The sequence below is a fragment of the Pholcus phalangioides genome, unplaced genomic scaffold, assembly GCF_987345545.1.
Source record: "Pholcus phalangioides strain wild (caught in Gottingen) unplaced genomic scaffold, Ppha-v1.0 ptg000004l_1, whole genome shotgun sequence".
NCBI lineage: Eukaryota > Metazoa > Arthropoda > Arachnida > Araneae > Pholcidae > Pholcus > Pholcus phalangioides.
In genome coordinates this window covers 11,750,116-11,777,623 of record NW_028301597.1, presented here as the reverse complement: position 1 = coordinate 11,777,623, position 27,508 = coordinate 11,750,116, and the positions used below count along the sequence as shown (strand labels likewise).

The window sequence follows — 27,508 nt, the reverse complement described above, 5'->3', positions numbered from 1 at the left end:
CTGTATTTGTTTTTGATTTCTAAGACTGTGGCTGGTTTCTTCCAATGTTTCTTGGAAGAAAATAAATTACATCAGTTTTCTTTCTTTTAATAGCTTTTGAAAATCATGAAATACTTACTACAATATTTTAATTACATAACTTAGTACAATTCTGGAACATTTGAAAAGAATATTAGTTGTGCGAAAAGTAAATGCAGTTTTAATTTGAACTTTGAGTCAGATGCTTTTGATTGAAAATCATTTGAATACCTTTTAATTAGGTCAACTGAAAACATTTACTGTGTGTTTAGTTTTTAATTTAATAGGATAATACCATTTACTGAAAAAGGAGATATAAATTATTACGGGAAATTATCAAGTCCTATTTTCTTATTTTAAGGCCATATTATTATATGTATATAACACTATATCTATTTTTACGTTTTTTAGGTCATAAATCCTTGCACATTTCTGAGATTTTTAGGTCATAAAAATTAAAGTCTTAGTAACAAGAAAACTAAACTATTTATGCTCTGTATGCATTTGACTTTTTAATGAACTAAGATTACAGTAGCAAAAGCAAACATGCAGGCATGAACTGCCCAGATGCAGTTAGTAGAACAAACTATTGTGGCAACATGTAGACAAGTGGCAAAGGTCACATCAGCTTGTTTGATCAATTCTTACAGTCTAGCTATTTGGAAATTACTTGAAATATGTAACTCGCATCTCCTGGTATCCCAATGATAGAATACAGAATTATGTGTTTAAAAATTACAAACTTCATAATTTTTAAATTTTTTTTTTTTCTGAAACTAATAAATATGAGAGGAAAGAAAATCTTACTTGCAATCATTTTATAGTTCTGAATCTTCCTGATGAGAGAAGGTGTTCCTATTTCTTTGCTACTTGCACCAAGTATTGTAAGAAACCTTTAAAACAACAGTCATTACAAAAATTGAATCCATGATCTTAGAAACACAAAATAATAGAATTCCATCAAGATAAAGCTATACTTTTCTAATGAATTTTTTTTCGTCTCTAAAAATTTTATTTTGATAGTTCAATAGAATGTATGGTCTCTTGTTTTGGTCATCTACCAAGTGATACAAAAGTAACAGAAAAGTAAACATTCAATAATTTCAAGAGCATATTTCATGTTGTTTTTAAGACAAAAAATTTTAAATAACACTTTTGATTTCAACATTAGAATACATAGTCGGCGCTCATTATAACGACCCCACATTATAGCAACCATCCATTACACCGACCAGTAAGATAATCCCAAATTTTTCCATAGAACAACTATCATATGCATTTTAATTTCGATAAAACGAACCTCCCATTACAATGTTCATTTTTGATGGGATGAAGGGATTCATTATAAAGAGTGTTAACTGTATTTGTTTCTAACAGGCAGTGCTACTTATCTGCAGACCATTACGGTGCTAATGCAATTATTTACAGTTAATGTAATTATTTCTACAATTAATCTTGTTTTTATAAAAATTCTCAGCTTTCTGTGAAAGAAAACCAAAAAAAAAAAAACTCATCAAGACATCACCTGCATACAATGAATATCAAGGTTTGCACAGTAGTTACCATTGATGGTGTTTACCATCTTGGTAAAAACATATTTTTCTGTTGTTTTTACCGCCTAGAGAAAAACCCATGGTTTTTACCACCATCAGGGAAAAAAATCAACTGTTTCTGCCATTATTTAAAAACTTATCTACTTCTTTTCATTTTTTCTGAAAGAAATGCATAATTTTGATACAATGTTGTGCGAATACAGAATCCTAAAATTATTACATTACTAGCTATAATACCGGCGCTGCAGTGTTTTCTTCAATGAGGCTTTTTGGATCACGTGATATCTCCTTTTCTCTTTGAGGGACATGCAAACCGTGCCTAAGTTAACCAATATGGCGACTTCCAGCGCGAATCATGAAGTAAAGAAATCTAGATTCAAAGAAACATAGAAATGAACGTTTTTCCTTTTTTTAAAGGGTTGCTAGGTATTTCAATCCACCCTTTGAAATTCAAGTTACGCATCTGCCTGTTTCTGCTTCAAAAAATGCTTAATTAAAGCTGTGGAATTTCTTCGATGTACTTTACGGACCCATAATTAATTTTAAAATAGCCTAAACTATATGAATTTATGCAGTTCAATATTAAAAGACAATACGAAGACATTAATTTTCACGCTTGAGATAGTTGAAATCAATGTTATTTCATGGATATCCAAGGGCGTAAAGTTATTGAAAATGTTGGGGGGGGGGGGGGGGCTCAAGCCCCATACAATGGAACCTCGTTTATTCGTCGCGTCGTATAAACGAGGTTTTTAAGCACGTCGCCGAACAGTCGGGTCAAAGTGTCGTATACATGCAAAAATCTTATAACTGAAACGTTATCTCTACCTTACTCTTCCGCAAAAATTTCCCTAAGAAAACTAAAAATTATTGTAATTCAAAACCATATTTCATGAAATTGAAATCAAGAAAAAATTATATTACAAAAAAAAATTACTCGAAATACAGCACTAAGATTGACATAACATTGCTGTTTCATAAACCTCAAGCACTTTTATGATGTTCCTTTCAAGATTTGGAATACAAAAATGCGTTATTTATAAACTTAAACAAAAAATTTGTCTGTGTTGTTCGATTTCTATATTCAAGAAAAAAGTCAATAAAGCATCGAGTTCAGCTCTTCTGAAAAAAATCAGTTCTGTTTTAAAGAACTGTTTTTGCGTGCATCTACGGTCAACAATCAACCTCCGTTAGCAGTCAGTTCATTTCGGAACTTGCAACAGATATTGTTGAAGCCACCTCCATTCCGTGGTCGCATCCGCGGGAACACTTTGAAAATGATTATAATTTTTTTCAAGGACTTTTTAAGACTTGAAAATGAACTTTTTCTCCAAGGATTTTCAAGGAGGGTACAAACCCTGTCCCTATATACCAGGGCTTGACAAATCTCGGGCTCCAGGTCACCATGGCGACTAGAAAATCGGTATCGGCACCAAACATTCTCTGCATGTGATTGCTAGAGTGGAATCATAGCATGACGAAAACAGTGTGGCTTTCAACATGGGAGAGGGGGGTCTCTGTAAGTCCTGAAAAAATCTAAAAAACATCATTTCGGACCGTCTTTCTTCAGCAAAAACCATGCTTGGCTCTTCAGGAATATGGCTGTTTCCTACATAGTTTTTGATTTGTCAAGATCGGCTATATTCAAATGACATCAAAACAGGAATCATTCAATGTTTTAAAACAGTATTGAAATTTATACTCGATGAAAAATTCAAAAAGCATGGTCATATAGGCTTATGCAGCCAGAGTCGCTATCCTATAAAATGTTTGACAAATGATTTTACTTCATGTTCATTTCTTTTTCTCTTTAGAGGTGGGGGTGGGGGGAAGAGGACAAAATCACTGAAAATATTACGATTTGATATTTTGGTTTTTTTGTTGGTCGGCATTTCTTCGAGCAGAAATACTTAATTTCGTTTCATTTGTGTTCAATAATGTGCATTTCAATATAGAACAGGAGTACCGTATTCGATTTGCAAAAAATTCAATATAAACAAACAAAACAAAAATATTAAAATGTCTGAGTGAGTACAGTGTTTAGAGAGAGGAAAAATGCAACAGCATACTGAGCTCTTTCACGTATTAATAATGAGAAAATTATTATTGCGTAATTAATGACGAAAGTTCGGTGTAGATAATATCTGATATGGTGATAATCTCATTATGAAATCAATGATGCAATAATTTTATTGCATCAATTAAAAAAATGTGAAGGAAAAGCAACTTTTTTGCGCATTAACCCTACATAGTCCCGTTGATTTTTGAATAGACATGGTAAATGGTCAAAAAACACAAACAGGTTTTTTGGTGTTTCAGAAAGTGCATCCTTTAGTGTCATTTCAGTACAAGGTACAGCTATATAAGTACAATAATTTTTATCTATCTACGGCTGAAGTTGGTTTTCTGTGGTTTCCAACTTCAAGGCGCAAATGCGAGCCGATCTCCCCGTTAAAAAGTCTCGCCACAGAGAGCAACAGTCCTACAACGGTAAATCATTCAACCATAACACTTCACTCATAGTTAGTAAAACTGGGGGCAGATGACAGCACTACACATAACAAGCATTACACAGAAACAAACTTTACGTCAGGTTGCACTACACGTACACGCACATTCCCGCATGTACTGATTCGTTGGGGGGTTTCGCGGGGTGGGGGGTGCATGTGTGGTGTAGCAGTAGTAGGTAGGGGCTCGGGGATCCATGATGTTCTTAAGTCAGCCACCTCGTTGGGCAATTTGCCTGTTGTGGCGTTGTATTTGTATTTGTATTTAGAAAAAGCTGATTCCTTGTTGGTGTCATATTTGAGAGCTGTCCCAATTTTACAAGCTCAGAGATTTATATTATAGCACCAAATTGAGGGAAATGGAAATAAAATTCAAGGACGAAACTATTCAACTTTGCTGAGCAAAATTCTATCTGTTTATAGATAACATTAAAATTAAGGCAGACTATATTTTACCCTTAATTAATTATTTTAGCTAGTTAAATCCAGTATAATTAATTAAATTGCTGTGATGATGTATTGTTTCAGTTAAAAATATGCTAACAGTGCCAATTTACATCGGTTTCTGGAAAAAAAATAATTTTCAATACGTTTTATGGAGAAGAACCATAGAGGGTATAAAAACATTGGTTTCGATTTTATTTGGCCAACATAGGTGATCAGTTGCTATTAATATTAAGGTGTGCCGCAGATAGCAAACGTTTAAAAATCCATTGGCATAGCAGCTCGCTTATTTTTCTTAACAACAAACACTTCAGTATTTGTATAATACTGAGGGTGCAAATCTGTTCCACAAAACAAGGGTTATGGTGTTGACTACACTCTTTAGGAAGACGTTGGCTGAGGTGTTGGGCAACATTTAAAATTTCCATGAGTGCTGCGAGCGTAAATAGTTCAGGAATCCCTTAGTTATAAAGATAATATTTTGTATTAATTGTTAAAATGTAGTGGTGACTTAACGAATGGGCCAATAAAGCCCGATTGAGGGGTTGGTCTTGGACCTTTGAAAAATTATCATTTATTTTTCATTTCCTTTTTTAAAATCAATATTATAATTCACTTGTTGTTTATTTGATTCTATGTTCTACCCCTACCCCCAGTCAAATTTTGTTGTAAAGGGGCTTGAAAAATGTTTCGGCATCGGTCCTACTACTACGAAATCGTCAAACTACAATGGCCCTCTATTCAGTCCGGCCGAACTGGATAGGATTATAAAACTCATACCCACGAACAAAGCCCCCGGTCCTAATAGTATTGACGGCCCGATAATCAAAAGCATGTGTACAAAAACAATACCCAACTCTTTTCCTCACGCTGTTCAACAAATGCCTCGAACTAAAAACATTCCCCAACATCTTTAAGATAGGGCAAGCAATACTCTTTCAAAAACCAGATAAAAAACCAGACGTAATCGACTCGTATCGTCCAATATCCCTTTTCCCCGTAGGAGGTAAATGTCTTGAAAAACTTCTGACTCAAAGACTCAACTTTCACCTGGAATCTCAAAACTATAGCTCTAACCTTCAATTCGGCTTTAGGTCAGGTAATTCTATAGACAATGCCCTCAACTTAATACTCACTAAAATTAACGAATTCAAGAGTAAAGAACTGTTAGAAAACAAGATATTAGCTGTCCACAGGGTTCATGTAGCAGACCAGCTTTGTGCAGGCCTAGAAGTGAAAATTTAAAAAAAAAAGTAGGAAAAATAGGAACACCATTGTCTAGGTGCCATAGATATGTAACCCATGTCCACACTTAACCCATTGTCCACGGGCCGAATGCGGCCCCGGAGTGATCTGTTGTGGCTCACAACTTCAAATCTCATTTTGTAAAAATGAACCAAGCGACACTTCCAGATCGTTCAAGAAACCCTGCAGCACAGATTCAGGTCATTCAAGTGGCTCACATCACATTCAGAGATCACCGGGGCACAGTTCCAGATCACCCAAGTTACCCCAGCTGCTGTTCTACTGCACTTAAATGACCTGTGGCACATTCCTAGATCACTTAAGTGACTCACGGCAGAGTTCCAGACCCCTCAATAACCCGCGGCACAGTTCCAGAGCATTCAATTGACCCATGAAACTTTTAAAAGAGCACTCAAGTAACCTGCATCACAGTTCCACATCCTTAGTATACTGCTGCACATTCCCAGATCATTTAGGTCACCCGCGGAAAATTTACAGATCACCGCGGCACAGTTCCAGAGCACTCAATTGACCCAGACATATTTACAGGTCAGCTTAACTGACCCGCGACACATTTCAAAATCAATGAAACAGCCCACTCTCTACTGAATGTTGAACATCTTTGATGCAACACCTCCTGATGTTACATTACACCCGAAGGATACAACGATTAGAATGGCCTGCATATTATGTTCATGAATGTTTTTCTTTCAAAGACAACGGCTGTCGTCAATAGCATACACACGAACCTAGTTATGCCTTAAAACACACATGCTAACCAATGGCCCTCGGAGTTATCTTATGTGGCCCAGGACGAATAACAAAACCACACAAGTGGCTCGAGAGCGATCATCAAATCATTTAAGTAGGACTCATTTCCACATTACTTCAGTGGCAAGCGGCACATTTCCGGATCATTTACGCCGCCAAAGCATGTATCCAGATCACCTAAGTGACCCCAAGCACATTTTCAGATCACCTAGGGCGCAGTAGCCCAGGTCGATAAGGTACTCGTCTAAAGTACCAAAGGATGTTTAGAGGTGTCGCGAGTTCGATACCCGGTTCGTCCTTGTCAGAAAACTTTTCTGACACAGCGACATGACCACAGAAAAAATTGCTACCACAGGGAGTACCCCATCGAGGGGTTAGCGAACCAACATTTCGATGAGTATAAATACAAGCCTGCCATTTGGAATCAGCAATAAATTGTAGGTCCGGGTCTAATTAGCCCTCATGTGAAGAAAATGACAGTGATGCAACAAAAATGATCAAATGACCAGATCACCTAAGTGACCCCAAGCACATTTCCAGATCATTTAAGAGACACCAAGCACATTTCCAGATCATTTAAGAGACACCAAGCACATTTCCAAATCACTTGAGCGACCCGTGACAAACCCCCAGTTCACTTAAGTGGCTGGAGACACATTTACCTATCATTTCAATGGCCCGCTTTGAGATAACTTGAGTGGCTAGCAGCACACAGATCACCTAATGGTCTGCAATACATTAACACTTTAAATGCTTAATGTTTTTATAGATTATTTCAGTGGCGATTAGTGATTATTAGATCATTATTATTGTGTGATTTTAGTGATTATTTTATTCAAGTGGCCTGCTGCACACTTTCAGATCATCCAAGTGACTTGTGGCACATTTCCAGATGACTCAAGCAGCCCGCAGCACCTTTCTAGATGACCCAAACGGCCCGGGGCACACTTTCAGACCACCTGAATGACTCGCTGCATATTAGAACTTAACTCAACCTTTTGAAGAGTGTGGGGCCACTTCATTGATTTTCAAATGTGTCGCGAGCCAGTTAATCAAGTGATCTAGAACAACGCCGCAGATTATTTGTGTGATCAATGTGCAGTGGGCGGCTTAAATGATCTGGAAATTTGCCTCGGGCCACTTAATTGAAGCAAGAATGCACCAGGAGCCACTTGAGTGATCTGGAAATATGTCGCAGGTAATTTAAATAATGTAAGAATGTGCCGCGAGCCACTTGATTTATCCGTAAGTATACCGAGGCCACTTGAGGCATGCCACATTTAGGCCGTGGGTTGAGCACATGCTTAAAATAAGGGGCCGTTCAAGTATTACGGCAGCAAAGTTTTAGCGATTTTTGACTCCTCCCTTTTTAGGCAAAGTCAGCAAAACTCTCCCCCTTTCAGCAAAATTTCAGATCACCAAAGTGGCTCTGTAGGGGACTCAATAGGGAGAATGTTAGTTCAGGTGCCCACAAACTAGCGAAAACTTTTACTCGTTTTTGGCACACCGAGTTTAAGATGGCATTAAGAATATTTCATATTTTTATAAAGGGTAGGTGATAAAGTAAGCATCATCTTAACACCCCTCTCCGTCATCAAATCGGAACACCTTCACCCCTCCCCCACCATCGATGCTGACGTAATACTTACTCCAAAGATAAAGAAACCCTTTTAGCGGCTAATCGGCTCGTTCCCCCCCCCCCCCCGTAAAGCCAGACGGGGCTCGGGCTCTGTCCTGTAAAGTCGGGTTTTCTATGCAGAGCGCAACGTGAATCACCCAGCGCAACACGCCATCCACTCACCAAGAAAAGCACTGTTTCCTACAGAGCGCAATACGGCTCACACCCCCTCCCCCATCATCAAATCGGACCCCGCCCCCATCGATGCTGACGTAATACTTGAATGACCCCAAAAATAAAGAAACCTGAAAGTTAAAAAAAAATGGGTTTAGCGAGCGGTTAATCGGCTCAACTTCCCCCCCCCCCCCCTGTAAAAACAGACGTTGCTCGGGCTCTGCCAACACCCCCTATAGATAAGAAAGCCTCCACACTGATGTTTGTGACGTCACGTTCAAAAAGTGTCACTGTCTCACACAATAATGATTCTTATGAGTGGTTCCTAGGAAAAGACCCGAAGTGTTACTTCATGGTAAAATAAGTGAATTTATCCTTTCTGCATTGAATAGTTGGAACTGAGTTTTATGAAAGCTTCTCAATATTCCCCACAAATGATATTATGGACATCAATATTTTATTTCACCAATACAGCTTCATATCAGCTTGTGAGGAATTCAAATAAACTAATACTACCTCATGCATATTACTTCAAGTATTGCTGCAAAATGTAGGTGTCCTAGCGTTTGGTACAGAATTCAAATGTGAAACATCTAGCAAGGAAAGTGCTGAAGTTTTGAACTTCTTGAAATTGAGAAGTTAGTTGGTTTGATAATGGCCAAAATTTATGTTAAGCTTGGAACATTTTATAAGAAAGCTTCCATTAAAAGTCTGGCTATCAATACAATATTCAAAGGTAAAATATTCAAGGTAAGTCTCTGTCATGATTGTATCAAAATAATATCTAAGGTATTCCTGAATAATTACACAAAAACTAAAACTATTAACTTTAATGCCAAATCTTCATTACTGGGTCTCATACCTTTTAACATGGTGAAAAAGTATGCTGTAATAGAAATATCATTAAAAATATTATTTAAACATCTACATTCTTGATTGCATGTGCTATCTTATGCTGGTATAAAGTTTTACATATCTTAGATAATATTTTGTAAATTTTCAAAAAAAAAATGCATTAAAAATAGTTTGTGTGTGCATGATAAAATACCATGACATCAATGTAATTGAATAAAAATTGATTAAAAATAAAGGAAACTGTACAATTTATTAAATGAAGCAAAAGGTTGAGATTTCATTAACTCAATCTTATTTAAAATGAAATTTTAATTTAAAAATTTTTTGGAATTATTACAAACATTGCAAAAAAAAAAAAAAAATTAAAAAAAAAGTAATGCAAAATTTTTAAATATATGAGTGCACTGTACAGAATGATTCACAGAGAAAACCCAGATTTTTGATGTATTTCATCAGGCTGGGAACACAGCTACAATATTTCTGGATTATTTTATTGATGCGGCTTATACGCAAGAGGGACACTTAAACTGTCCTACACAAATTAATGATAAGATGACGATCCTGATCGAGGCAATTTTCAATCAAACAATCTTGATCAGGAAATTTCCTGAATTCATCATCGCTCATTCGCTCCCCATTCATTGCATCTTCTCTGTAAGCATGCAGCTGATTTGCTAATGACTCATAAAGATTTATACAATTTTAACTTCACATCCTTATTCTCTTGATAGGGAGGCCTCCAAAAAATCGGTTTGCCCAAAGGAGTTGAAGGCCCAAGCTTGCTTAATGGACATTGCACGAAATCTCATTCCAAAAACTCAGCATTAACAAAATCCCTATTTTGCAATGTTATTAGTTTTCTGCATTTGTGCCATGCAGTTGATGAAGGTTTTCATCTATACAATCAATCAAAAATTGTGCATAAAAAAACCATTTTGATAACTTTTGTGGGCCCCAATTTTTTTTCTGGTGCCTATTTTGCTTAATCTGGCCCTGTATCTACATGAAGCCCTCTAATTGTCCTTGTCGGCAGTGAGCATCTTTTCCCGTACATAAGTTTTAAAATATCTGTCTAGGCTTTAAAAATTTCTTGTTCACGGTCAATCAGTATGAAAGAATATGGTTTTACATGACCGCTTCTTATAACTTCCACCCATTCCTCTGGAATCTCAACATAGGATAAATCTATACTCAGCTGTAGTGTCGGAGCCAGGGGTGCTCGAGCACTCACAGAATTGGTTACGAAACAAAAATCTCCTATAGGCCTATATAGATTTGATATTTTTCATGAAATATCGAACACGAAAAAAATTGAAAGTTGCCTGTTTCTTCCCTATGCTTCTCGAATATTGCTGGAACTATCCACTGTGATTATTAGTACGGCCTCAAGCACATACACGATGGATATTTTTGTATAGTTCACACATCCCCTTTTTCTTTCCACACAGGCATCCTTCCTTTGCTTCAGGGTAAAACTGTGTTTTACAATAAATGAAATTCTGCATAGATGGGATGATCCAAACATGTTTCAGTCGACTAAAATGCCTGAAGAGAACACAAGAATTTTTTTAGAAACAATTCATAAAAAAAAAAAACTACTCTAGGCTAATATCTCCCCCAGAACTTTTTTTGCCGAACCATCCTTCCTCCTAAAAAAAATTCCATTACGCCAGTGCTGTCTCTACGCATAGGCCCATCCGGGCATGCCTCAAGCATAGTCACCACATCCTGGAGCAGGTTCCTAGGTTGGGCCCAATGGGTGGCCCTCTCGCAGGCCCCTGTATAGTTAATTTTTAGCGTGAAAAGCAAAAAATAATGACAACCATCCAGAGCTACAGCCCAAGTCAGTCTAGCCCTTGTGGGGGGCGCCACAAAAATGAGATTTGGAAATTTGTTAGGTAGGGCCTCTGGAAAATCACTTAGAATGGGGGCCCACGGTACTCTTAAGACAGCACAGCTTTAGGCGAATAGTTATTCAGCTCCGGAACTAGAGGGGCAACTGCCCCTCGAGGCAGTTGCCCTTCTAGGCCTTCCCTTTAGGGAAGAATAAAGAACACCGTCATGGGCCCCCCCCCCACGTCCTGCAGCAAAGTCCGTAGGCTGGGATCATTGACAGGGCCCTCTATGGTTAATTCATATCTGGAAGAATCAAAAAGTGATAAGAATCGTTCCGGGCCCTCTCAGCCATGAACACTGATATAAAATTATGATTTATAAAGTTGTGGGGCGGCAAAAACCCTAGTTACCGCCCTACAGTAATTACAAAGACAAAAAAAGATATGATTGTCGAAAGGTTTATCGATGTATCGAGTCTTGTTGTAGCGCGAGGTACTCCTAAACTACTGAAAGGACAACCACACACCACACAACAAAATGTTTACTTTTTTAATAGCTAGTGTTGAATTAGAACAGAAAATTGAACGGCTTATCAGGGAAAATAAAAATTAATTTATTGAGTATTGAGAGAAAAATCAAATTTATGACAATTTGAAAATTCACAATTTTACTCATTTTTGTGAATTTTAATGGCTAATTATGATCTTAATTAGCATCAGGATCATTGTGATTAATAAATGACAAGTTTTCAAATTCATGAAAATTAATGAAATCAAATTAATAATTTTCACTAATTTGAATGAATAATCAGTATACATTTACAAGCGTTTTTCGGGCTTTTACCAATGAGGATTAGCTAAATTTTATCACCAATGAAGGTTTATACACTCACCAGAACTCAACTCATCAACAACTTATTTTAAGCTCCATATCAAAGTTACCATCAAGCTTATAAGTAATATAAGCTCGATGGTGACTGCACATTGACATTGTTTTTTTCTGTTGCTTCTCACTTATCCATCCCTCCCTCCAGTGCAAAAAAAAAAAAAAGAGACCTGAAGAAACCTGAGAGAGAAGACAAAATACTGAATGCGACAGCTTTTCCAAAGCCTAGATTTTAGGGGAAAAAGGAAAAAAGATGAAAAAAATATGGATTAAAAAATAGTGACCTTCACTCAAATTTTGTGACTTTTTTGGGACTTCCATGACCTTTTTCTTATTCCATAACTTTTCCGGGACTTCATGACTTTTCCGTGATGGTAGAAACCCTGTGACCGGATGCATAAACCAAATTTTTATGCATCCTTTTTTGAAATTCAAGGTATTTGACGAGCATATGCGCAATCCAATTGCACTGTGGAAGAGGGATACAATGAGAAACCCTAAGGGAAATATTCACCAACATGGTTTCAACTATAGTCACAATTTTTTGATGAGATAGACGTAGATTGGTTAAATTCAGGTTTTTACCAATCTATGCTGATCTTTTATCCAAAAATTGTGACTACAGTTTAAACCATTTCGGTGAATACGGCCCTAAGTCACCTACATCGACATTTAAAAAATTAAAAAACTGAGTTTTGACACTTTCATTTTAGGCCTAACTAAGCCCGTAACTAGATTGGGGCGAAACAGAAAAATATACACTCATTTTGCATAAGAACCACCATTTCAGGCAGCCTTACAAAAAAGTCTGCCCCGGGGCGATGAAAAGACAGGCCTACTTTTCAACATTTATCAATAAAACCATGAAATAAATGTAAGTAATTCTAGCAAAAATTATTTGTTTTACATTAATTTTTTGTTTATTTTAAAATTGTATGGTATAAAAGATGGTATAAAAACATGTTATAAAATGGTGTGTGTTCATACTGTACAGTGTATATGATTTTATGTTTCCTGCAATCAAGATAGACTAAAATAATTTATCCTAAAACCTAAAATATGTCCAATGAACTATGTGTCCTATCCAGCTTCTCTGTTATTTAGTTCGCCCTTCCACCACATTAGGCCGGATAGTCCAGAGTCTACTCTATTTGAAGAGTTTTTTCGGTTTTCAGATAATTCAATTTTTCGATTATCTGAGGTGGCTTTGGCCTCATCTCTCTCTAGGAGATTACTATTACAGCCATTACTTTTTGAAATACATTTCAGTTACGATTAACTAATAATACATTATGATTAACTAATACCTACTACAACTACTTAACTGTATATGCCCCTCGTACATTTTTCTTCAGAATTTCAAAAGAATTGGCATATGCCGGAATAAGGGCCGGTCTCAGACCTAGTGGTACCCGGTGCAAAAACAGTAGTCAGTGCCCCCCCCCCCCCAGGGGCGGATATCCAAAGTGATGTGTCGGAGGAGGCAATTTTTGTTAGTCATTACTGTCCCATAAAATACATAAAATACAGGACAGATTCATTCTACCATTTTATCAGATCTCTTGGTGTGATCATCCACATCGCCGACCCCCCTCTTGGTTGGATCTTAAGGGACGAAGAAGTTGAAAAGCTTTCTTCCTGAAATGGGATTACTGCTATTTAACTTGTAAACAAGAATAAAAACCAAACTTGTTTCATTTAATTAAGAGATTTAAAACATTGAAAAAGCAAAACGCCAAACATTCATGCATGGTACTCATCACAAAGGATCTATCTTTGTCATACTTATTTTTAATTGAATTTTATGGCAAAAGATGTGTAGTTGACGGATCACACACAGGCTAACCTGAAAATAAAAGTGGTTGAATAAAAGTGATATTTCCATATGATTTCTTCATATTTATAAAACTCATGAACTTCATTTGAAATTACCCCTTTCAGACCCAGTACTAAGAAACGGAAGGAGCAGGCAAACACCAGCTAAATCACCTGGCCCTGCAACTTGGGTAGGTCCACAACTATTCTGAGGCAACTCTGAGCTGAATGGGGGGGGGGGGCGCTTATAACTCTTCTTTCTTCTGAGCATAACCATTTCAAGGAGACTCCAAGAAAAGACTGCCCCTGAGAAAGCACGCTACGGCCCTGGGGAAGGGGCAGAGTCATTTTAACATCATGGACCCCAAGGCCAAGTGGTTTTTCTGAGGCCCTACTTAGTAAATTCTAGGAAATTTTAACTAGATCTGATTTTCATGAGACCCCTCTACTTTTGAGGCTCCCGGGTGGGCCCATGTGTTAAGACGGCACTGGGAAGGGGTTGTTTTAAAATAATATATAACATTGTTCCCAAATAATATATAACATAGTGGAAAATTACATTTTTTAATAAACTGGGACACTATTTGAGTAATAAATCTATTTGGTAAGACACGTATCATCGTTCTTCTACCTAGTACCTTATCAAGGTGTAAAACAATGCCATGAAGCATATTTTAGGGACAACGATCCCAATGGAATAAAGCAATATATATTTTGCACTTAACTTTTTTCTTAGTTTAAAAAACAGAATTGTGGGGAGGGGGATCATGATTGTCGAATCTAATTTGCAAAGCTGTTTAGAAAAAATCAAATTGAATTTCCAACATACCTTCCTCATTAGTTTCTTGAAAGGGAAAAGATGTCTTTTTAAGAGTCCCGTTGTGTCCACACCTTACCAAGGCCTCCTAGACAGAGATACTGTCTAGGAGGCTTTACTGTTAGTCACCGGGTATCTGGAACAAGATCCATGAAACGAGACAAAATCTATATCCGAGCTGGACCTATTTTTGGGGCCCCTGACCTCACCCAATTAAAAAAACGTTTGTTTCAATCGCTTTGTTTTGATGCGTTCAAAGGAACAGCGATATTTTATGTCATAACTTATGTCAAATTTATTTGCCCTTTTACCTTGGATTTGGCGCTTCTGCTAGAGCAGGCAGAAATCATTTTCCCATTTTCTCCCCCTTTCACCTCGGACTTGATGGCCCTCTTAGAGAGGGCACAAATAAGTTTTCTTAATTTTTTCTTTGTGTTTCCACTTCGGATGTGATGCCTCTTCTAAAGTGAGCAGAAATAATTTTCTGTAATTACTTTCACCCTTTTACGTCGGATTTCACGCTCTTATTAGAGGAGGCAGAAATCATTTCCCCTAACTTTTTTTCACCCTTTCTAAATCAGACACTTGGCACCCTTCCTACAGCGGCACAAATAATTTTTCCTCTTTTTTTTTTTGGATCTTTCACTTCAGATTTGACGCCCTTCTAGAGCACAACCAGTGCCACTGAGCTGTGATCGGGAGCGCCAAAGTGCATGGGTTTTCTCGTGTGAGCATATTTTTGCTTCTTGTGTGACAGGTAGGAATGAAGCTCAAGTGCAGGATTCCTATTTAAAATGGTCAGCAAATCATAGATTTTAATTAATTCATTTTTTTAATATTTATTCAATATATATATATTTTTTTGAAATACTGTACTGTATTGGCAGTTTGATTGTGCGTTTTTAATACAAGTAATACAAGTCGGGAGAAAAGAGCCATAACCTCTGGCTCAAAATCTTTCCCACATCAGAAGACACTTTAAATCCCTGTAATATTTCCCAAAACATAGGAAAAGACTTTTGCTCTCGTTTGTAGAAAAATTGGGTGACCGAGGGTGATTCCTCCATTATTTTTTTTACAGCACAAAGAAGGAAAAAAAAAAAAAAGAGCTCAAGTAAGAGGGTTTGTATTTTTATCTCACCAAAATCACTATGCACTGTATGTATATAGGTGCACTGCCCATCGATTCTTTCCTTTTCGAAAATAACTGTAATATTATATACAGTCGACCCCTGTATTCGCGGTTTTCTTTCCTTCATTGAAAATTTTTTTTTGACAATACTTTTTTTGTCGAAAAGACAAAAAAAGTGAAAACTTTATTTTAAAAAAATTGATATTCTGCCTATGCATGCTTGTGGAGAAAGTAAATCAATTGCTGTTGTTGCCTGCCATTATGGAATCAACGACTCTACGGTGAGATAGTATAGTATAGAACTGAGCACGCCCAGGCTCTTTTGCTTTTGCGATATAAGCTCATTGATCGTGAGATCGTGGGCATGCCTGAAAAAACTCAAACCGGCAAGCCGGCCGGGAAAGCACACCCGTCTGGGACCAACATCATACCAACCCAGATGCAGCACAACCACACCCCCACACCCAAACCCCCAATCCCAGGGCACATCACGGCTCGACAAGACAGGACAGCACCGAGGGTGCAATCCCCCCTCAGCCCCGCTGGCACGGTCCACAACGCCTCAACACGCCCCGCGAAGGGAGACCCCGTACATCCCCACCAACCTCCACCACGGACACGAGAGAGAACCCGCCACAGGACGGGGACACCACCCCCACCAAGAAAAATACGGACGCCTCGCAACAAGGGTCCCAACCGACGCGCCACTCCCGACCACACACGAAGGCACCCGACCGCCGACACCCGTTCCCGCCCTCCCTGCAACCCCCGAACATATCGCCCCCCCACCCGAACCACATGCGGGCGTGACAGTCAAAGCCGCAGTTTGCCAAAAGACATGTGCCACATCATAAAAAAAAAAAAATACTACAGCTATATTAAATTGGTCCTCTGCAGCCATTGCCGAGAGAGGTATTCCATGAAGTGCTGTGAACTTTGACTCTTACGGGTTCTCCGCATCATCTTATTCGTCAGTGAGATCTTGTTCTGCATATTCGACTCGTCTGTTGACCAGTCTGGCAGATCGCCTGACTTGGCCCCTGTTTGCTGATGTCGTCTCCTTATCTGGGCTGTTATCTTCATCCAGTTTGGCCTTTTCTGGGTGATTTTTCAGGAATCTGACCATTTCCACCAGCTCCCTTGTAGATTCAGGTCTATCAAGGATTGCTTTGATCCAGGCGGTCTCGTATTGTTCATCTGGAGCCTGGAAGTAAAAAATCCTTGTGTGCTCACAGGTTGTGGTGTAATGCCATTTCTACGGTGAGATATATCAAGAAAAAGGAACCTGAAATTTAATCAGCCGAGGCTGTAGCTGCACCTATGACAGCGAAAACTTTGCATTGCCTAAGAAACCCCATGTGTTTCTCATAGAGAAGATGCTGTTTTTTGTGGGTCAAGACTGCCATAGAAAAGGTATTCCAATTGATTGTAATATTATAAATTAAAAGGTGAAAAAATTTTACTCTTCTATAAAGGAAAGAGCTGGTGAAACGTCTATTTTATCAGAACTTTATGCAAGTAAAGGTTGATTTCATAGGTTTAAGAAACGATTTGGATTTCGCAATGCAAAAAATCACTTACGATCAAGCCTCTGGTGACCAGGAAGCAGCTAGAAAATTTCCAAGGAAATTATAAAAGACATTGTCACGTTAGCGTAAAAGGTGAGGGGAGAAGGGTTCAATGATATGGATATCGAAGAAATTGAACAGCTAAAAATTAATAGCAATTCAGAGACATTAACCGAAGAGGAATTAATGGAACTGAGTGACTGCTCCTGAAACTGAAGCTGCACCAGATGAAGAAGATCAAGATAAAGAAGTAAAGACCAGTTCAACATATGTAACATAGCGGAAGGGCTTCGCAAGTTTAAATCAGCAATAGATTATTTTCATGACATAAATCCTTCTATGGTATGTGCTTCACATGTAGAAAAATTAGTAGAGGAAGTCTTATATCAAAACACACTACAACATACTTCATGATATGAAGAAGAAACGGCAAACAGAAATCACATTGTTCTTTCAAGAAAACATCTCCACCCTCTTTTACGTATCCTTTCTACCCCTGCGTCCCCCTGCTCTTCTCCTGATGTTCAATAAATGAGATATACAAAAAAAACCCCATGGTTTCGGTTATTTGCGGATTTCCGTATTCGTAGTCACCTCCAGAACGTAACCCCGCAAATACGGGGGGCCGACTGTACAATCAAACCTCCAATTCTTTTTTCATTTCGGTCATTTTTCATGTATATTTTATAGTTATTTTTTAAATATGTATCTTAAAGATATTTTTCTAGTAATGTTTACTAGAAAACTAACATGTTTTGGTGCTCCTTCTCATTTGGCGCCCGGTGCAATTGCACCGTTCGCATTGCCCTAAGACCGCCCTTGGCCGGAATGTGTGGTCCTAACGTATTTATATTGTCGCGATCTGCACTTGTTTTGTGTCCACTTAACTAATAACTGTTCATAATTCTGAAAATGAAAGAGCTTTTGTAAAAATTTACTTACTTTTCAGCAGCGTTATATGATTCTGGATGTATAATTGTAGTATCGAGTAAATTGGGTCGAGCTGATGATTCAACGGCTTTGTTTCTACTTCCCTTGGTGGATTTGGATGTGCTAGGAAGAGGCAATCTGAGAGAAATAATTTGATTCTTTTTTAACAAATGATTCAAAAACTTCTCATTTGACACAAACGAGGAGATCTATATTCTACTGAAATGAATTAGTTTATATAAAGGGCGATTTTTTCCCTCAGCAAAAAGAAAAATAATTTCTGGATTTTAATTGTGAGGTGAATTTTGAAAAGTTGGTCATTACTGCCAAGAATCGCACCCCAGTCCTTTAGAATCCAGGCAAGCATACTTATCCAATATACTATAGATACTCTTTATAACACACATAGTGGCATGACAAATTAATATCTATAGAAAATATTTTTCCTTGAAATTAGTTTTATTGTGTGCATAAATATGTTTTCAGATAAATAAAAGATGCCTAGTTTCTAAATGAAATACTTTTTTCAAGTATTTTTCATCAGATACTGAAATATTCGTCCATCTGTTAGGCACAGGTGCAAACAGAGGGCAATCACTCCTACCATTTCAGTAAATAAAAAGTTATCATAGATAAGACGACAGAGGTGGGCATTCGCATCCCCCCCCTCCTCCCGGTTCGAGGAAACTATCTGCTTATGCTGTCAGGCAACAAAAAAAGATGAGGAAGTGAAAGAAGTCTGGTTGTTTTGAAACAATCATGTAATCAAGCTAATTTTCGATATCCTCTAGTGAACTGAATCAAAATATATGGTAATTTTATAGAGTTATTTGAAGAATATGACAGGTGAGGCCACCTTTCTTTCAGTTTATATGTAGCCCAAATAACTTATGAACTATTCTCATTGCATGCAGATGTCAATGAAACAATCCCTGCAGCAGCCAAATCAGATTGTGTTCAGCATATACCTTTATCCAGTAATACTTCTAATTTCCCATCTTGATGTTTTTTTATACATTATTTTTGTATTGTCAAAACAGTCTTGGTAAATTGCCGATATCACAGAATTCATAGTAATAATTTGGATTATGAGCAACTTGATTTAGGAGTCATTGGTTTAGTTTATCATGACAAATAAAGCTTTCCAACTGTTGGAAAAATTCCATAACTGAGCTAAACGATTGGTTTTTATTATTATGTACTTGTATCTTGCAACAGATCACTGGCTAGTATTTACTGTACTTTTGTTTGTAAGGAATCCATAAAGGAATCTATTTTTGACAAAAATTGGGTCCTGAAAAATTGAGGGATTTTTATTACAGATACTAAAAAATTACTCAATTCCTTAAAACTCAAATCTTCATAACTTGCAATACTGCAAGATATGAGTTCGCCAAGCAACTGCGTATGCATAATGAGGGTGATGAGAAATTTAATGGTTTGTGTGATAAATTAGAAATATTTTTTACATCATTGCCCCTCCCCTCATGCTAGAAGCATGAATATTTACTCTACCTATGTTAATCTATGGAAGTTATTTTCCTAAAATATTTTGTAACGTGTATTAATAGATGTGCCAACTTTTGAAATCCAGAAATTCCGAGATTCTCCCGAGGAGGAGGGGACCCCCCCCCCCCCAGGCAGGTTCTGCATTGCCCCTGAGCAGAATATAATTCCATATCAGTCTTTCCATGCAGAATAGAGAAATCACATCTACATACTGTTCATAAAATATAAGTGTTTCCTTTCGTGGATGCTATCAGTGAGATTCTATCTTGGGTGTATGAACTCTTAAAAGCTTTATATTTTAGCTTTATTATAGCTTAAAGTTTTATATTTTCTTTCTGAACACGTTTAATCAGAAGAAGCGATTGAAAAAAATTCGAATTACAAAGCTGCTGACCAAAAAACCTTTTTACCGCACGGGTGTTATGCAATAACGATTATACAGGAATTTCGGCAACCAAGGTCATGCTCCTGATAAATGATTGCAGATAAACGCTATGAAAACGAAGTCGCATCTTTGCCAGTTGCTTAAATGCGGTCACAGAGACTTTTTTAAGGCTGCTCGATGGAAATGACCACGGTTGCTCTATGGGTGTTTTCCCTAACGACAACGTGAAAGCTCACCTAAAATCTTTTAATTTTCTGCCAAAATCCGGAGGAATTTTAACAAATCTGGAAAGCGGGAGGAAGGATGAAAAATCAGGAGTCTCCTGCCTAAATCGGGAGCGTCGGCAGGTCTGTATTCATGTTTCAGGCAAAAAGTAGACAGCGAAAAAAATTTTATAACATATCATTCAAGTTTCCATTTTTTTTGTACGGGGGCATGTACTTTAAATTGTGAGCTTATATATTTATAGACCAAATCTTTCTCACAAACCCAAACCAAGGTACCACTGAATTTGAAATTAGCAAGAATCTTCTTACATTTTTTCATTTGAGGCCGTTTGTGGTAGAATTTTCACAAAACCAGCACATTGCTCAAATGATTTTTGACCAAGTCCTTTTACATTCAGTAACTGCTGCCTGTTAATAAAACAGCCATGTTTCTCTCGCCAAGATATGATCTGTTTGGCTTTTGCATCAGAAAGTCCAGATATCTTTCTAAGGAACAAAATTCAAGTATAAAAACAGAATAACAACAAAATCAAATTTAAATGACAAACTTAGTTTTCTATTTATAATGCAGGGTGGGCAAAAAGCCCGTAGAAACTTTAAAAATGTATAAAAACCAGAAAATTAACCAAAACAAAAATGTTCCCAGGGTTAGCATCGCTGGTCACAGGAATTTCAAGACAGAAGAAAAACTCGAAAACAGCATATAGGGGGCAATGGTACGAGAGACTACGGTGGAAATATTTAAATGAGAAGGTTAAAAGAACTTGCGCTCCTAATCCACAAGCAGTTCACCGTTGTACACCGTGTAAGTGGACTTGCTGCACTCTGCCGTTGCTGGATTTGTGACTTGCCTGCAATGTATTATTCCCTGTGGCGGTGGTCATGTGGAACACATACTGCTGTAATAAACGATTTGGAGGCATTTTTTATTTGCGTATATTTTCTTTCACTTGTGTATATCAGTGCCACCTATCACCTGTTTTTTTAGTTATATTTTTTCATCTTAAAAAAATTCCTGTGACCTAGTGATGCTAACCCTGCAAACAGTTTATGTTTCGGTTATTTTCCAGTTTTTATTCATATATTTAACGTTTCTACGGATTTTTTTCCCACTCTGTGCAATCATGTAAGACATTCTCTACTTTCATTACATACAGCTGATGTCACTCGATATGATCACATTGGGATTTTTGATAACAATAACCAATTCATAACTGTATCTGAAAAAAAAAATCCCAGTTACAAGTGCAATGACAATACATCATGTTTGAAACTAGATGCGTTTTTCTCTCCTCAAACATTTCAGCATCGTGGACTTTTTAAAAAAATGAACAATTGTAAATACATTCATTGCCATAAAAATTTGCGCACCCAGAAGTAGTAGTCAAAATGAAACGAAATTTTACACATGTTAGTACTACGTTGATATAAGTAAGTGATTAGAAAATCCAAGAAAAAGGATAATTTATTGCAGAAAAAAGTACAGATGAACAGAAGTTTTATTACTCTGTTGGACCCCCTCTAGCGCGAATGCATGATGCGATACGAGCGGGCATTGAGGCATACAAGTTCCGTATGATGTCCTGAGACATCTCGTTCCACAGTTGCTGTAAATGCGCCTCTAGTTCGACCAACCTCATAGGGTGTCCAACTTGCCGTCCCAAATGATCCCAGATATGCTCGATTGGTGACAAATCTGGGGATAGAGCAGGCCAGGGAAGGGTGGTAATGTGGCGGAGGCAGTCTTGTGACATCCTTGCTGTGTGTGGCCTAGCATTGTCTGGTTGAAAAATGGCTCCTGGGAGCCCTGCCATGAGTGGCAACACATGTGGCTGAAGGATGTTATGGACGTACCGCTGGGCTGTCATTGTGCCATGGATCAATATTAGGGGTGACCGTGTATTGTAAGCAATAGCACCCCATACCATGACACCAGCTGTGGGAGCGGTGTGTCGCTGTAAAGCGAAGGCAGGATTGAAGCGTTCACCACGGGGCCTCCACATACGAACACGATTGTCATCACTGCTCAAGTTGAATCTCGATTCGTCGCTGAAGACGACCTGGTTCCATTCCGTTGCAGTCCAATCCCATCGTGCTCGACACCACTCCAAACGGAGGCGTTGGTGGGTGGGTGCCATTGGCAGCACACGTAATGGGCGCCATGATACCAGATGTCCAGGCGCCTTGCGATGGTTCGGGAAGACACAGGGGCCCGTAGTGAAGCTGCTGCCTGTGTCTGGATAGCGGGCAATGAGGCAGTTGGCTCTACGCGTGCGTTTCGGATGATGTGACGGTCTTCTCGATGACTGGTCTGTCGAGGGCGTCCTGAACCTGGTCGCCGTGTAAATGACGTCTCTTCTGTCCACTGGTCCCAACACCTCCTCACAGAAAAATCAGAACGGCCTAGTTGATGAGCTACTCGCCGAGCTGACCACCCAGCTTCTATCATCCCGATGATTCTTCCCCTATCGAACTCTGACAACTGCTCATATGGTCTTCGACAGCGGCGTAACGGCATGTCTACCTCAGCATTTCCTTTGCAAATGATTAAATACACTCCAGCAAGCTCTGCTTACCTGTTTTATACTTCAAGGAGAATGAAGTTCAACGCCCTCTAGTGGCATTATGCAATGTGCAATCACGCTGCATTTCTAATCATTTGCATATCTGCCCGACATGTACCTTCAGGCTAACTTTCGTTTCGATCCCACAATTATTTCTTGGTGCGCAAATTTTTATGGCAATGAGTGTAAATTATCCTCTATCAAATCGATATCGTAAATACAGGGCTCCCACTCAAAAAATTAGAAAAAATAAGAACAAGTTGGCCTAAAAAAGTAGGATGGGGGAGGGTACTCCCCCTTAGCTACTGTAATCATTACATAATAAAAAAAATCCTAAAAATAACTTTTTTTTTAATTTAAAAGAAAATTTTAAATTTAATAAAAACATATAAAATTAATTTTTTCCCATAACACAATTTTAATAGGTCTATCCCATAAGATTGGCTCATGGCAATTGACTTGGTCACAAAAACAATTTTTAGGTAAAACAGGGTACTAGCAACCACAGACAATTCTTTTCCGTTTCTTCTCACATATCCTACATTTACCCCTCCCTCATTTCAATAGTTGAATTCCTCGTGAAATCTCAGGTGATTTAATCTTAGGCCTCTTATCTTTTCAAAGATGCACCAGGTGAAGGTTTAGGTACTTTGTCATCATTATCATCAAGGTGCGGGATAGACTCTGTGGGATGTTCATAATTTTCACCGAAGAATGTTGAATGTTTTAGCTGAGACATTTCTTCAGTTGATTGATTGAAAAGTTCACGATCAATATAGTTGGCTCTCCCTCTCTCTTTTCTCTTTCTTTCTCAAATGAACTGCATGAACACATTGACCATTTGTAGTTGTATAAGACAAAGGACCTGTTGGATGCTGTATGACTGTGGATTTCTATGGGGGGGGGGGGCTTGGGGATCAGCCCCCTAAAATGTGAGAAAATGACCAAAAAAAAAAAAAAAAGAGAAAAAAAATGACCAAATATATTGTTCTATCACTCTGTCACCTCCCCACCTGGAATGAAAGTGATCTCCCCCTCCGAACGAAATTTCTGGCTAAGGGCCTACCTTGGCATAACCATACTTTGTCACTTAATTTACCATACTTTGTCATTTAATATTCAACTGCATAAATTCATGTGGGTTAGGATGTTTTAAAATTAATTATGGGCCCGCAAAAAGTACATCGAAAAAATTCCACAGCTTTAATTAAGCATTTTTGGAAGCTGAAATAGGCAGATGGATAACTTGAAGTTCAAGGGTAAAGAAATCGAAATATTTAGCACCCCTTAAAAAGGAAAAAAAAAATATTCATTTCTACATTTCTTTAAATCTAGATTTGTTTATTTCATGAGTCGTGCGGGAAATCGCCCTATTGGTTAACTTAGACACGGTTAGCATGTCCCTCAAAGAAAGAGGAGATATTATCGTGATCCAAAAAGCCTCATTAAAGAAAACTCGGGCAGCACCGGGTATTATAGCTAGTTTCTTATAAAAGGAATACAGGTTCTCATCCAATTTCTTCTTCTGTGGCCATTCACGTTCCGTGTACAGAATAACTTTGCTTAGAACAGGGTCTTTCTCTGTTTGGGATTTAAGAATTCTTTGTGTTAGGAAGAGCTCATTTATTGTACGATTCACAATTCAGTATACAGCTGCACTGCTCTCAAAATCACTGATGCCTTTTTCCAGGGCCGGACTTAGGGGGTGCGAAAGGTGCGGTCGCATCGGGCCGCAAAATTTCAGGGGCCGCAATTCTTTTAAAAATCCTTTTCTTTCTTATCAGATGTTTTGGAAATTTGATTAAAATTTAATTTTTTTCCCATTAAACCATTATTGATTGTGGAAGAAGGCTTTCAATTCAAAGCCCCTGTAATATCATTTTTAGTGTTATTAGGTATGGCATTAGCTTATTTCAAACAGGAAAAGAGTGTATGCAGGTTGTCACATTCTTTACCTCTGAAAAAAGTCTAACATTTCGTTGAGCCATCAAAGAAATAACATGGCCACATTAACCAAGGGGGAAAAACATTCTTAGGGCATCAAACAAAAAAGGAGACTACAAAAAAAATCCTACGTAATTTTTTTTCCTTGAAAACCTCCCCTCTCGTTGGAATTACCATCTGATCTGGCGGTATCAATAGTGCGCACAAGGTGATCCTGTGGTGCTTCCACTGTTGATAGTAGCCTGTAGCATGGACATCTCTAGATGATGACTGCCCCCAAGCGAGGCAACTTCCACTGCTCTTCGGAGTGTTAATTGCATGCCTTCCTGGGAACCTCTGAACTGTCATGTTTCCCTAAGGAGGCTTGAGAACTTGTTCGAAATTTTCAAACACCACCATCTGAATCATTCTCATATATATTCCGGAAGATGGATATACAATGTATGAATTCTACATTTTGATAATTTTTACTACTGAACTTCCGAAAAAAAGGTAAGATGTCTCTTTTTGATTTTTTTTCTCAATCTAATTACTCATTTAGTACAGTACTTACATTAAAGGTATTTTGTTTCGTAAACAGAGAGAGAGAGAGAGAGAGAGATTCATGCATAAAAACATTTAAGAGTACAAAGGTCCGAAAATTTAGGATGTATGCTAAGTTGCTGGCAGATTCGGTAATTCATTCTCTGATAAGAAAATGTGTTTGCCAACTCTATTAAATAAATTATATCTGAGGTTTAGGCTGATTGCACCTAGTGTTGCTAATGCCACAACAGGCAAAATGCCCAACGAGGTGGCTGAGAAAAAGATGCCCATAAAAAATATGAATGTCATATATTTCAAAAATAAAGCAACTCAATTAAAAACACAATCACAAAAATTATAAACAATATATACACACGATGAAATATTATACAATACCCATAAAGAATATTATGGTTGTCTTATATACTAGGGTGTCTTTTTGAACTTCGAATTTGAATATTCAAATATTGAGATTTCAATCTTGGATTTTATCTGTGGCAAGAAACTCTTTGTTTTAAATGAATAATAACATTAGAGAGCTCATACATAGCGAATCATACTAAGCGGAAAAACTTTCTAAGTGGGAACGTTAAGCAGAATATACTGTAGCAATTTCATTTTCGAATACAGTTTTAACGTGTTTCAGAATGTTTTTCTTTACCTTTGGGAATCCAGTATGATTCCTTTACTTCTATTATTTACATTAAGCAAAAAACAGCAATAAAAGATTTGAAAATGATCAAAGTTGTCGAATTGCAATATATATTTGATAAATATGATGAAACGCTTTAAAAGCATCTCAGAAATGTCTGTCAATATGATTCGAGCCTCGATGAAGTTTTAGTAGGTGAACCACACTAATTATTAATAATTTATAAATGTTATCAAATTAATTAAAATGCAACTCTCTCTCAATATATCATGTTTGATTCGATCTCAACAATCAACGCGTTCCTGAAATAATGAAAAAATGAATGTAATAAAACAAGTTCTTTCTGAACAATTTTTCCCCTTCAAGATTTATGTTCGTCAGTCGCAAAAATTTTTAAGTGCAGGAGCGACTGCATAACATTTTTTGGGAGGGGCCGCAAAAATTTTTTTGCACCAGGCCGCGAAATTCTTAAGCCCGGCTCTGCCTTTTTCAGACAAAGGTAGTCGAGACAATGCATCTGGAACACTCATTTCTTTGCCAGGCAAATGTACGATTTCGTAATCAAAAGCACTCAAGAGTGATAGCCCATCTTGCTAACATTGAAGCAGCTAAATGAGGTACTTCTTTATCATTACCAAGAATGCATTCAAGCCAGTGGCGGATCCAGGCAGGGGCAATGGGGGGGGCGGTCGCTTCCGGCAAGGGAACAGCTTCGATATAGGGGACAGGTTGGCGATTTTCGGCGACTTTTTTTTTCGGCGCCAAATATGTCCGACGACTCCATCAGAAGTCGCCAAGGCCGTTAGACACATTACGAGCGCCGAAAAAAAAAATCGCCAGCATAGAAAACAATATGAAAAATATCATGAAACACAAGAGAAATGGAAACGTAAATAACAGCTGAATTGGGCGAGCATAAAAATGCTAAAACCAACAAGCATAATTATAATAAAAAAATAATTAAAACCCGGACTCTCTTTCCGGGAATCCGGGTTCTTATAAATAAATAACGGTCCTGCATGTTGTATAAATAAATATATTCTATGTATTATAAATTAAAACCCGGACTCTTTTCGGGAATCCGGGTTCTTATAAATAAACAACGGTCCTGCATGTTGTGTAAATAAATATATTCTATGTATTATAAATTAAAACCCGGACTCTCTTTTCGGGAATCCGGGTTCTTATAAATAAACAACGGTAAAATAAATAAATAAAATAATAACGATGCAGGGGCATCCTGCATGTAGAAAAGAATAAATATTGGAAAATATTAAAGGTACAACCTGAGGGAAAATATATCCAAAATAAGGTATTCCAATTAATCCGAGACACACACTACATCGTATATACGGAAGGAAGAGAAAATATGAAGAACTATCCCAACGGTTTTTCAAAACGCCGCGGCTATAAGGTGACGTCATTTGGAAGAAAAAAAGAGAGAATAGAATGGAAAAAAGAGAAAACCAGTTTGAAAATGGCAGTAAAAGCCGTTTGAAAGACGCGCTAGGAACACGGAAAAACAACCACCAGC

The 27,508-nt window shown here is 37.8% G+C and overlaps 1 protein-coding gene across 12 annotated transcripts in view; it reads right to left on the bottom strand.

The window, feature by feature from the left end:
• Positions 1 to 27,508, bottom strand: part of LOC149086538 (S1 RNA-binding domain-containing protein 1) — a 542,948-nt gene that overhangs the window by 87,284 nt on the left and 428,156 nt on the right. For 11 of the 12 annotated variants that reach the window (XM_089256006.1, XM_089256010.1, XM_089256008.1 and 8 more), the window contains 3 exons: positions 20,599 to 20,775; positions 18,181 to 18,306; positions 826 to 911 (listed from right to left, as the gene is read on the bottom strand). In XM_089256006.1, the coding sequence (XP_089112132.1) occupies positions 826 to 911; positions 18,181 to 18,306; positions 20,599 to 20,775 (389 nt within the window). The remainder of the gene's footprint in view (positions 1 to 825; positions 912 to 18,180; positions 18,307 to 20,598; positions 20,776 to 27,508) is intronic. The other variant, XM_089256014.1, reaches the window with a different exon arrangement.